This window comes from Podarcis liolepis (assembly GCF_965112155.1).
Source record: "Podarcis liolepis genome assembly, chromosome: 4".
Lineage (NCBI taxonomy): Eukaryota > Metazoa > Chordata > Lepidosauria > Squamata > Lacertidae > Podarcis > Podarcis liolepis.
In genome coordinates, this window is record NC_139558.1 from 78,718,102 (window position 1) to 78,731,806 (window position 13,705).

The 13,705-nt window shown below is 40.1% G+C and overlaps 1 protein-coding gene across 3 annotated transcripts in view; it reads right to left on the reverse strand.

The window, feature by feature from the left end:
* The window catches only part of NBEA (neurobeachin), a 356,767-nt gene that overhangs the window by 292,528 nt on the left and 50,534 nt on the right, over nt 1-13,705 (reverse strand). For all 3 annotated transcript variants that reach the window (XM_083498846.1, XM_083498847.1, XM_083498848.1), the window contains exons 11-12: nt 1,947-2,055; nt 627-779 (exon numbers count right to left, since the gene is read on the reverse strand). In XM_083498846.1, coding sequence (XP_083354972.1) covers nt 627-779; nt 1,947-2,055 — 262 coding nt within the window. The remainder of the gene's footprint in view (nt 1-626; nt 780-1,946; nt 2,056-13,705) is intronic.

Here is a 13,705-nt window from a genome sequence, read left to right on the forward strand (position 1 = left end):
GATGAGGGAAGTTTTGCAAGCCTGGCTGAGCATGCTTATAATTCTCCAGGCAAATGAGAGTCCTGTGTCAGGCTTCCTAATTGTGAAGAGGAATTTAAGTGTTCTCAGCCAAACACATGAAAAATCTTGCTTCAGATGTGGAAAAGATTAGTGGTGGAGTTGACACACATGGGGATATGAGGGGTAGGGTTGTCATGTGCAGCCCTGCCCCTTTCTAAACAAGCTCAGACAATAAAAGGATTTTAGTCTTCAGGGTATCTTGGGCAATGAATTTATAGATTTTCACTTTTTTATACTATTCAGAAGTAGTCTTGAAATTTTGAAATTTCTATATGAGAAAAAGAACAAGTCCAAGTTACTAATGTGCTACTGATTTTTATACTATATATAATAGAATAGTCTCTCTCATATAGGGAGTGTGTGTTTGTTAATAAATTTATATTTCACATTTCGATAAAATTATCAGGGTGGATTACACTTTGCAAAACATAAGTTTTGTTGTTGTTGTTTTGCTACTTAGATTGAGCCACAGTGGAAGCCCATTTGATTATTTTAACACTGGTGATGCTTATACTGATGAATCAACAGTGTAAATAAGGACTTTATACAACACACTATTCACTCACCTTCGCAGGAGTATGTATCCAAATAGCAGGGTTGAAAAGGATATGATCACATAATTGCTTTAATAAAGGTGCTCCATGTGAGAGGCCATCCAAATATTTTGCAAAAGATAAAAACTGTTCCAGTACAGCTCTTGTTATATGAACTCTGGATGACTGAAGAAATTGCAATAATTAAATAATGTAATAATATAATTCATAGCTGTCAACGTTGCCCTTTTTTTAAGGGAAATTCCCTTATTCCAAATAGGATTCCTCGAAAGAAAAGGGAAAAGTTGACAGCTATGATATAATTCAGGTTTTCAGCTCATATTCACTTCTGTATCTGTGCTGAAAGATGTTGAGGGCTTCATATGTTATCTACAGTAACTCATCATTCAACAATATTTAAGCACAAAACATATCAAAATAAAACCAAACAAATACTAACTAAACCACTCAGAATGCTGGCACCAAGTAGTCCCAAAAGTATTTCTCTGAATATGCAGTGCCTCTAGACCAGCAATTCATAAGGAATGGATGAAATAGCAATCCCTGGCACCTGAGGACAGATGAGAGGCCATTGGACGACGCCTTCCTTCTCCACTTGTAAACCTCCCTCTCAAAGGTGTAGAAGGAGGTCTGTCACTAAAGGTTTCCTCAATGCAGCAATGTAAAATTTCACCACTATCACTGCTCCGCTGTCACTGCCCCAGAGGCAGCTGATGTAAAACAGATATGTAGGAATGGATCAGGGGAGGTCTTATATCTGCAGTTCCATTGCTCCCCTGAAACATCCTCAGAAGAGGCAAAAATGTATGCCAGCCCTAGAGCTGCCCTTATTTTGAGACCAATGGGACATAATTTTTTAAAAGAAGCAAGTACCTAGCAACAACAGAAACAAAAAGTCTGGTAGCACTTGGCACAACCAGCACATCATTTCAGGTTTAGTAAAGAGAGTAAAATAGAGTCTTCCCTAAAAGCAGATTTTAAAAAATGAGAGTTATCTGCGTTCGTGCAACTGAGGATGTGTTTACACTGAGATTTTTAACAAAACCATGTTAGTTTCTCACAGATGAATTTAAGGGTTTTTTTAGCAGCAATATTCTCACAAGACACAAAATGCCATCAGCATAAAGAGACCTAAACCACATGTAACAAGATGCCAACTTGGAGTTCAAGTCTTCAGTAAGCTGATGGCTAAGTGACTAAATGTGCTCAATATATACCAGCCCAATATGAAATCATTTGCATTCCACAATTATGGTGGAGTTTGTGGCGGATTTATTTAATTTCAATCTGTTCTGGGTAAAATATTATTAAAATAATATTAATACAACTTACCTTTTCAAGGAGATAGCCAATAACTAGGAATCCTTTTCCACCCAGCATTTGTTCTTGCATGGCAACTGAACTCTTAAGAAGTTCCACCAAGAAAGCCAAGAGGGTAGCACTGCATATAAAGTACAGGCACAAATTAGACTGAAAGTGTTCCAGATTTAGTTTTTAGTGCTGTTAAATCCTATAAGCAGAAAAAACCACTTGCAAATTACATTCCTCTGAATATTTTTAAATACTGACACATTACAATCATGCTCAAAACACAGAGCTCATCTGGGTCAATCCCTTATTTGTCAAGGACCGTTTAAGGTTTACATGATTAACAAATTATAGATAATCAGAAGGAAGCCTTGATAGGACTTGAGTTGACAGGACTCTGCCCAAGTGCATCATCTTGCAGGACATCCAAACAAACAAAATGTGATTGTCTAAATGCTTTTCTTTTCGCTATGCTAGAGTCCTACTTATGAGTGCAAGACAACACTGTGTAATATCACGAGTAGTACTGACACATTCTAATGATGATCAAGGCTTGACAACTAAAATGATGCCAAATAAAAATCAGTACCATCCTTATAGGTAGGAAAGAAGAAACTGAAGGCCTGTCATAAAGATGAAGGAAAATCTGTCAGCTTCTAAGTACTCTCTGGCTAAGTTTACATGTAATGACCATGGTTTGCATTCTCCTCCCCCATCTGCTCCAATTTCTGGTTGAGGTAAACTATAGTTTATGGTCATATCCAAATTTGCCAAAGCTCAAATTGGAAACCACATTTTGAAGTGAGATTTCAATTCTGGTTTGAAGGCAAAATACAGTTTGGACAAATCATGGTTCACATCTAACGACACCAGGTCACATCCGTATAGTTAAAGCTATGGTTTTCCCAGTAGCGATGTATGGAAGTGAGAGCTGGACCATAAAGAAGGCTTTTGAATTAAGGTGTTGGAGGAGACTCTTGAGAGTCCCATGGACTGCAAGAAGATCTAACCTCTCCATTCTTAAGGAAATCAGCCCTAAGTGCTCACTGGAAGGGCACATCGTGAAGCTGAGGCTCCAATACTTTGGCCACCTCATGAGAAGAGAAGACGCCCTGGAAAAGACCCTGATGTTGGGAAAGATGGAGGGCACAAGGAGAAGGGGACGGCAGAGGACGAGATGGTTGGACAGTGTTCTCGAAGCTACAAACATGAGTCTGACCAAACTGCGGGAGGCAGTGGAAGACAGGAGGGCCTGGCGTGCTCTGGTCCATGGGGTCATGAAGAGTCGGACACGACTAAATGACTAAACAACAACAAATGACAAAGTCAACTGTCATTTAAAAATACCGTAGATTCTGGCGTATTAGGCAACTGGGCATATTAGACAGCTGCAATTTGGGGGTTCATCTTATAAGCCCAGTCTTTTTCCTGGCACAGAGCCCGCCACCCACCACCGGCGTATAAGACGACCCCCGACTTTCAAACCTCTTTCCTGGGGTTAAAAAGTCATCTTATACGGCGGAATCTACGGTAAATGTGACATTTCATTGTTTTAATGAATGTGGTAAGCTACACTGAGGGGTTTTTTTAACAGAAAGGCCAGATATAAATATTTTAATAAAATTAAGGCTCCCTTTAAATGAGCATGTATTTAGCAAATTTCTTAATAAACGAATAAATACTAATATGAAAAAATGATCAGTTTGCTACAGGAAACAACAGGTATATCCAATGTTAGTCATACTCAGAAAACACTTGTCTACTGATTCAAATAGGTCTATTGCAAGTTTGATTTAGTTTGATATTACCCAATAATACTTCTTTAATTATCTAAATTGAGCATGCTATGTGAGCTGGATAGCTCAGTTGGTTACAGCATGGTGCTAATAAGACCAAGGTTGCAGGTTTGATCCCTGTAAGGGACAGCCAAATATTCCTGCATTGTGGGGGGTTGGACTAGATGATCCTAAGGGTCCCTTCCAACTCTATGATTCTATGCTTAAGATACTTTCCTCTATTCTCAAAACCAAATATTGAGTAGTTGCAACAGTAGACAATTAAAACACAACCCAATTATACTGACCCACACCTCATTTATAATGATACAAAAGCTACTGACAGAAGTAATGCCACATAGTTGTTACACAAGAGCCACACCAGCATAAATATACTCAGTGATTCAAAGGCTGACTAGGTAAAGCAAAAAATCAAGCATGAGTCAATAGTGCACCAGATCTCATCTCATTCATGTGTTTGCTAAAGCAACAATGAGATACAAGCTCTTAACTGACCAATGCAAATCCCAATCACCATACAGCAAACAAATAAATAAAATTGATGGAAAGTTTCAATTCCTATTTTCCCATTCTTTGTGCCATGCTAGTACATTTGGACTAAAGACAGGGTTACCTTTATGAATATTCTGAAGAAATGCCATGTTTTAAAGGTTAACCATATTATTGTAACAAATTATCTTTCCCTTGCACAAGCAGAAGTGGACTTTTGTCACAGAGTGGTGTGTATGGGATTTCTGTCAACTCTCCCTCCATCAACAGCCCACTACACCACATGCTCCACTATTGCAAATGGGCTCCACTGACCACAAACATAAGCTTTTGAGAGAGCACTGTGGGCTACAAAGCCCTGCTCCGTGAGTAAAAATGGAAACGTTTGAGAAAATTAAACAAATCCAATGGTTTCTGGTTAAAAAATGAATGGCAGAGGTTTGCGTAGAGTGAGCAGGGGGAAGCGGCAGTTTAAAACAACACCTGAGTGCACAGAGAAGGGAGTCGGGAAAGGGGATATGCGTTAGCACCTGCACTGTCCCATTCTCTGCTATTTCACATTGTTAAAACAGGTTTTCTTTTTCTTTCTTTTTTAAAATCAACCCCTCACTGTCCCAAAGCCCTGCTTTGCTCAAACCTCTGCCATTTTAAAAACCACCATTTTCAATTCAATGTCAATCCACCCCCATTTTACTCAAACTGAGGGGCACTGAAAGGGGAAAAGGTCTCCCTCTCCCATTCTTCAGCTGCCTCATGTGAGAGAGATAAAGGATGTAAAGCTCTCAGATGTTCCATTGTACCTTCCCCCAGTGTATTTCATTCTTGGTACCATGTGTTATCTTCAACATGAAGTCCCAGATTCAACAGTAATTTAGAAGAAATACTTTATTAACAAGTAAATGCCCATATATGTACTATATCCATAAACTGAACTGAACTTTCTCTAACTGAAATTTATTGAAAGCCTTGCTCTTAAGATTCTTCTTATCCTAAAGACACGGTAACATATATCAGCATGGGGTTGTGCTGCAGAACAGGAGAAAGGGGGGAGCATGGAAATGCGGGGGGTGATCTGTGTGCAAAGAAGAATTGAGAAAACTATGGAAGAGAGTGGAAGGAGGAAAGCGAGTGAGGGTCAAAAGGGTGATTAGTCATTATGATTCGTGGGAGGAGGGAGATGAAGGAGGTCACCATGGGGGTGGAGGCATGGACAAAGAGTAAAAGTGAAAACAGGAGTGCAAAGTGGCGCTGCAGATTAGAAGAGAAAAGTGGCTTCAGAAATGGGGTGGGGTGAAAAACAAACTTAGTAGTTTATGTGGTGGGAAGAGCAAGCTCCAAGGGCTTAACATGAGGAAATGGCAGAAGGCTTGGCGAGCGGGGCGAGGAGAGGGGGAGCCCCTAATATTTTACTCAATTGTTATACTTTTATACCACCTATCCAACTGTGGTCTTCAGGCAGTATACAACACATTTAATTGTGCAAACCAATAGTGCATGCCCAACTATATCAATCCTTTATATCATCATATTTGTTGATATGACATTCTCAAAATCTTCTTAATCAACACATCTCTGCTACACATAAAACTGCATCAACCTATTTCATTATCTACACAAGATTTAAAAACAAGACACGAATCGGCTATGTAAATCTTTGTCAAGTCATAAGAGCATTAATTTGTTTATTGCATTCTCTACCATAAATGTGGAATCCCAAACTGTGTACGGAAACATAATCCATAAGAACAAGTATTAGTAGTTAATAAGGCTGCAATGCTAATTGATCAATCCGATTGATTGAATTTTGTACTCAATCAGGAATTATCAACCCATGAGTCAGTGTTAAATACATATGCACATGTAGGCACATTTGTGGCACCTGCCTTTTTGCAATGTGAAAAGCCTGAAACAGCCACCAGAAGCAAAGTGGTCAGAGGTGTTTCGTACCAGCCCAATCAGTATCACTTCTAGACACAGCAGAAGTGTCTAACTGGCAATCTCATCAGCAGACTAATTTACAGTCAGGTCACTGGCACCTTATGCCAGCTCAGTCTGCATTGCTGATAGCTAAAGGAGATGAGCGAGGCAGCAAAAGCAGGATGGGTACCAGCATTGAACGAACTCTTTGCAGATGCTGGTGAAGAAGGGGACCCTCAGTTTCATGGAACAGAAGGAGAGAAACCCGACAAGGGCATGCAACTCTTTGAACATGGTGCCTTGAGGATGGACAGAGAAGGAATAATCTCGGATGTATCTGGCTTTCTATTGTTGGGACGTTAAATCAAGTGTAACTCTGTTATGAGCTAGTTTATATGTTCTTTAAAAGCTACAACGGTCAACAATAAAACCTCTATGTACAGGTGCAGCACCTCTTAATAACATTCACGTATACAAGTTCATGAAAACTTGTAAATCAAACTAATGGACTAACTCAACAGAATCAAAAATTTCCTTAATCAATAAACAGTCCTGTAAAACAAACATTTAAAGCTGAGAAACACAAATTAAAGTGAAGGCAGGGAATTGTCTTGATGGATCTGACTAAGGTGCATTCTATTCCTGCCCATTCTGGTACAGAGCATACCCTATTCATCTTCCGCATAGGGTACTCCAAATACACTGTTCAGAACATACATTCAATTTTTTTTGTGTCAGAACTAATAGTGGCTGATTGAAGAATCTACCATCAATGACTCATCTGACAAAGTCAGAGTGAATTTCATAAGTTATTTATGCATTGCACGAAATATCAAAAGCTGTTATAAAACAGAGGAAATATTTATGTACATATGTATTAATAATTTTATAGCTTTACATCACATAGAGATTTTCTCCTACACCGTCAAAATCAGAAACAACTTTGCTGGAGATTGGGAGATGGCACATGCAATCTACCTCCATATTCTATTGAAATGTCATAATATTCAAATATTGAGATACAGCAAACAAATAACCGGTTATGTGTTACCAATGGATCCAGTAAATATCCTTTTATATTACTTGAAGGGAGGTGATGAAAATGTGGACCTTGAAATGGTTTCTATTCTTTTGATCCCAGCAAAAATGTCAAAAGCCAAGTATTGGGGAGAAATGGTTCTTCTTCCTTACTGATTTTTGTTAGAGTTTGGAATACTACTGTTATAAATAAAATTATACCCACACTGGAGAAAATATGTTTGAGAATAAGTTTGTAAAGAATTGGCATATATATCTATATCCATCTCTCTCTCTCTCTCTCTCTCTCTTTAGGGAATGACATGTTCACTTTTTTCTCTGGTTTAAAGCTAAAGATTGCTTCTCTTCTCTTTTATTTATTTTTCTTTTAGTAATTATTATCAAATTAATTTTGTTTCTTCGTATTTCTCTCCTTCTATTTGTACAGTTTATATTAAAATGTCATTTTTAAAAAACCTGGAAAGCCTTAACATCTTGATATACCAAAATAAAAGTGAAGTGCCCTTCAGACCTAATTGATTTATCTGATATATGTCAAAATGAAGCATATAGTATTATTTTTTCCATCTCCAAGGACCCCTAATAAAATAATATCAATTCATATTCAACTTTAGTTCAGATTCATTACCATTTAGCACTGAACAGAGTAAAGATCTGTTTATAAAAAAAAAAAAGATGAAAACTGGGGGAAAGGGGAGGAGTTCTACAAAGAAATGAAAAGCAAAAGCAAGTAACATCTGAAACCATCTAAGGATGAAAATCTAACAATGAGGCCACAACTATTCAGAAACACCAGTGGAAGCACAGCCCTGACCTTGCCTCCACTTTAACCCTACCAAAAAGCAGAAGAAGGGCTGGGAGGCTGCTCTAATGCCTCCATTCTGCTGGGTAAACCTGTTCCTATAAGCTGCCTTATAATCATTGGTCCTTTCAGACAACTGCCTGTTGTTGACAATATGCTTGAGATGCATTTTTTTGTGGAAAAGTTTTTGAGGTTTTCTTTTTTTGAGCAAAGCATTTATTATGAATCCTAATTGCCTATTACAGCTTTTTACAAAAAACAACACCCCAAAGGCTTCATCATAAATCCTAAGTGGCTATTAATAATTGTCCAAAAGGTCTTCACAAAGTTACATGACCTCCTCCCCCCATGAAAACAGGTGTCTTTATGTTTATTTACATTATATTTATTTATTTGTTGCACTGATAGCCCACCTTCTCCTCTAAGGAGCTCAAGGTGGTGTATATGGCTCTTCCCTTCCTCAAGTAATCCCCACAGCAACCCTGTGAGGTAGGTTAGGCTGAGTGGAAGTGAGTGGCGCACTGGTCCATCTAGCTCAATAATGACTACTCTAGGCTGCCAGCAGCTTTCCGGGATTTCAGAAATAAGTGTTTCCAAGCCCTGCCTGGAAATACTGGGGTTGGACCCAAGCTCCTTCACATAACAGGTGCTTTACAACTGAGGTCTGGCCCTCTATCTAGGACTTATTCCTGGATATATATACTTTATAATGCTTGAAGAAAATGGTTTCTCCTGAGTGACACTAATGCTCTCCTAGTACTTACTAGCAAGTGAAACCTTCTGCAAAACACTAGTAAAGTAGGATCTGACTAGTGTTCTAGGAGAGCCATACATCAAAACGCTGGTCCTGCACTATATAAAATCCTACTAATTTTCTTACAAGTATTTATACCCCGCTCTTCAATCCTAAAATGGCTCCCAGCACAACTTAATACTTACTATGTTGGCCATTCCAAGCAAAATAGCTTTCATGATTTCAATACCTAATTTATTCCATGAATAGCTTTTGAAATATTGAACAGAGGAAGAACATTTGTAAGAAAGTCATCTTCCAAGATGAATTTTTTTTTTCCAAACAGAATTTAACTTACCAGAAACTAAACTGCATCGGACTGCTGCAGGGTTCACATTAAACTTGCAAAATTCTGTGCACTGCCATACAAAATTTCTCTCCATTGTTTCCTATTTCCAACTCCCCTAGATACAAAGGCAAATATAAAGGATACTTCAGCCCAATCCTATATCTCCTCTATACCATGTCCTATCTAGAACACAATAGTATATCTGTAAAGATAATATATGAGCAAAGCAATGGTCGATATACAAATTTATCAATAATTGTGATAGGCAACCATCTCCACAGCCCACCCCACAGTTTGTCCAGTAATTAGTTGGATTGTCCAAGTACTTGCACAATTTAAAGAAAAATTGAAATTCTCCCTTTCAGTCCCCTACAAATCAAACTTGACCGTGTGCCGTGGCAAAGACAGGCAACAGGAAGGACTACTGATAACTAGGGAACGGGAAGAAATTCCATTCAGTTCATATTTCCAGGAGAACCTACCTAATTTGCACTTTCCAAAACAATAAGTACAGGAACAGCCATCCTTCAAAATTTGCCTGCGTCTGAATTCTGTGATACAGTTCTTCAGTCAAGTACAGTAATGTGTACAAAAAGGTATTTGCAAGGGTGAAGTGTGCATAAAAACAGATATATTAAGTGAAAATATTAGGATAAATTTTCATAGAAAAATGTGTATATTAGGAGAGATTTGCACTGCAAAGCTGATTATTTTTCATGAGGTTTTGGGGGTTTTTTAAATCGCAAACTGATGTGAATGTGGAATGCGGAAAACTGAACTTAAGCTTGGAAAAATGAGAAACTGAGATAAATCAAAATGGATAGATTCACCCATCCCTACCGACAACAGGAGAGCTCTTGGGGGACTCACTTAAACATTGATGCTCCTGAATTTGTCTAGGACTATCTATGCCTGAAAGGAGGACTATCTATGCCTGAAAGGAGGAGACCTCTATCACTTGTTAGTCTCTGCCATATGTTTTTATGTTATCTGTAAAGGAAATTTTGCTTGGAAAGCAAGGGACTAGCAAAGAAAGCTCTCTGTCAACAGTGACATAGTGTGACAGTGTTTCAAGTAGCATATTTACCTTGTACTTAGTTAAGTCACTGGGCAAGTCCCTAGTCTCCATCAGTTCAACATTCTCCTTTCAATGTTGCCTAGCAAATGCCTCCTGAAAGTTTACAAGCAGTGCGTGCTGACAAGAGTGATCAAGTGCTGCTTGTTCCCAGCAGCTGTTATTCAGATGTATACTGCCTCTATAATTGCTGGTAGAGGAGTAGAGATGAAATGGAGAATGTAGGAGGAGCTTTGAGTGGGTAGGGATGAGGGAACATGTTGCAAGAATGACAGAAGAGGGGCTGGAATGGAATACTCAATTTTAGAGGCACATTCCATCAATGATTTTATCTAGGCAACTAACACACAACTGCTGATTCCAAAATGGACTGCCATTGCAAGGTTGGAGTTTTACTAAAATCACTATCAGTCTGCTAAGTCAGTATGAAATATAGGACAGAATGTCTACAAGCATATCGATTTGCAAAATCCTCCATATTTTCAAAGTGGTATGTGTTTCGAAGAGGTATGTTCACACCCACTTGCTGAATCATCACCTTGTCATGGTGAGTGGGCCCTTGTGAGTGAAGCCGTAAATGTAGTATGAACACTGACAACTGGGAAACACTGGCCTGCAAGCGCTCCAGGTGGATAACTGCCTTTACCAAAGGTGTCATGGGCTTTGAAGACACTAGAACTCAGGACACAAGGGAGAAACGTGCTAAGAGAAAGGCTCGCTTGGCAAATCCACACCGTGATCAACTCCTGCTCAGAAACCAATGGCCCCACTGTGGAAGGACGTGTGGATCCAGAATTGGCCTCCAGAGTCACTTACAGACTCGTTGTTAAAACCGTGTTTATGGAACAATCTTACTCAGCTACGAGTGATTGCCAAAACAGAGAAGAAGAAGAGTATGTTCACATTTTTCCTTGGGTGAGAAAGCCTCTCTTCTTCCCAGAGGGGAGGCGTTGTCAGTGGGAACCATTCCCGCGTTGGCAGGGGGGCATGTTCGGCCCCCTGCATCATCTCCCCGTTTGCCACCCCGCCCTGCAGCGGGCCAGCCAATAGGCTTGGCCTGGGGGCGGGGTTTAGCCACATTCACGCAGCCACGGCAGCCTCTGCGCCTCATTCTGCTTCCTGGAAGAGTCCTCGACTCACAACAAATGTTGTTACAAATTATACTGTTCAGTTGTCAACAAAAAGTATATTTAACCTTCTTTGGCAGGAAGAGTTATTGGGGGAAATAACAGTTTGGACACAGTTCAAGATGAATTCTTACAGCACTCACCAATTTTACATTTTTTTAAAAAAAGCAGCATAAAGTGGTCCTTACTAATTTGCTAGCTCATTACAAAAACAAAAATTCAGAACTAGGAATAGTTCTGCTCTGGGCTTAACAAGGATCTTTTGGTACCTGAGGCAGAATTTCCAAATGTCACAGTAACCATAACAACTAACTAACTACTTACACTTTAATGAAGTCCTAAATCTACTGCCATGTTCTACCTATGGAGTGTCCCTGATTGTAATAGACTCCTAGTTAATTAGATCAACAAAATAAAAATAGTTTAGGGAGACAACCTTTGACTTTACATTTCTGTTACATAAATCCAACTCTATAGTAAGAAAGTGATTTTGAAATCTGATCGCAATCTATACTACATGTAAACAACATATTGGAAAATACGCCAAATAGTATGAATAAAATATCTAGTTGAAGAAATTCTGGATTTTAATCGGCAGTTCTTCTGATGCACTTTGTTAAGACCAATAGACTGATAGTTATGATTCTAGTATATAGCAATGATTCCGTTACAAAACATTAGTGATAAACATTGAGTTCCAATGCAGCACAAATTGGCATCTATCTGCTTTTGCAATGTGGTGCTCCTTGCAACTTGACCATCATAGTAATACATTGAGGGCATCTTTTGTTCTTATTCTTTCCCTACAAATTTGGGGTGATAGTCAGTATAAACCCATTGAAATCAGCATGACTGATTTCAGCATGACTAACAATGCAATGCACTCAGAAGTAAACCTTATTTAATATGATGGCCTTACTCTGAAGTAAATGGGATTAGGATTATAACCTTAGCTGGAACTCTTTTTTGGCATTAAGTGGTATATAAATTAGTAAATCATCGTCCCTCCAACACTCAGAGAAGTAAAATAACAATTATTCAAGACCTGAAAAACTACAGCAACATTCCAAATAAATTAATACTATGTTGTTATTTGGTATATTTGATATCTCAGACTCATACATAAATAGCAAATGTCAAAACACTGTATGTCGCCTAGTAAAGATTCCAACACTGGTCATCTATTATTAATCAAAAGTGGATCATTTGGAAAAGAAATGTAATGACCCCCACCATTCCTCTCAGAATTTGAATTTTAAAATGTTCCAAGTCCCACCCCACCTCTTAGCTGCCTTCTCTGAACTGATACATGAAGGCTAACTGAAGGCTAGGTTATTTTAGTTATGACTGTTTACCTGTACTTGGAAAACAACCTATTCATCAGCTAATTTGCTAATCCTCTCTTATAAACAGCAAATGCTGCCTAACCCTTCTAGCTCTGAGATTAATCAAACAATTAGAAACCCCTAGGCCAGTGGCCTAGTGGATCTCCTTGAACAAATAATTCTAAAAACTAAAAGCAGCAAATGAGAGGCCCCTATCATTTGCGGCTGCCAACAAAACGGCAGATGATCTCTAAATGATCAATGAGAGTACACAGGCTTATGTGATAGGAAGTGGCCAGTATATCAACAATTTCAAACACCAGTTCATAACTTTCATGGCTTCTCTAGTCTGAGATGGAAAGGAGAGAAACAGTTGGGTAATATCAGCATACTGATCACATCAGACTCCAAATGTCCAGATAATCTACTTGAGAAGTTTCATGCAGATATTTTAAAAATATCTATCTCCCAATGAAACCCTGTGTCATGCCATAAAGCCAGATATCTTGGTGTCAAGCAGCAGTTTTTGGAACCTATATTAGGCCACCATAACAGTGCCCCCAAGTCCCAGACACACAGTGGAGAATGATACCGTGGTACCCCGCAAGACGAACGCCTCGCAAGACGGAAAACCCGCTAGACGAAAGGGTTTTCCGTTTTGGAGGCGCTTTGCAAAACGAATTTCCCTATGGGCTTGCTTCGCAAGACGACAGCCCATAGGGAAATCTCAGGGACAGCGGGGAAGCGCAGCGCGTCTTCCCCACTGTCCTCGGACCTCCTCCCGCCGCCGGCTTCGGAACGAAGCTCCGATGCCGGGCGGCGGAGGGGGAAAGCCTCCCGCCGCCGCGCGGCATCGGGACGAAGCCCCGATGCCGGGCGGCGGAGGGGGAACGTCTCCCGCCGCCGCGCGGCATCGGGACGAAGCCCCGATGCCGGGCGGCGGAGGGGGAACGCCTCCCGCCGCCGCGCGGCATCGGGACGAAGCCCCGATGCCGGGCGGCGGAGGGGGAACGTCTCCCGCCGCTGCGCGGCATCGGGACGAAGCCCCGATGCCGGGCGGCGGAGGGGGAACGTCTCCCCCAGCCGCCCGGCATCGGGACGAAGCCCCGATGCCCGGCGGCGGAGGGGGAAC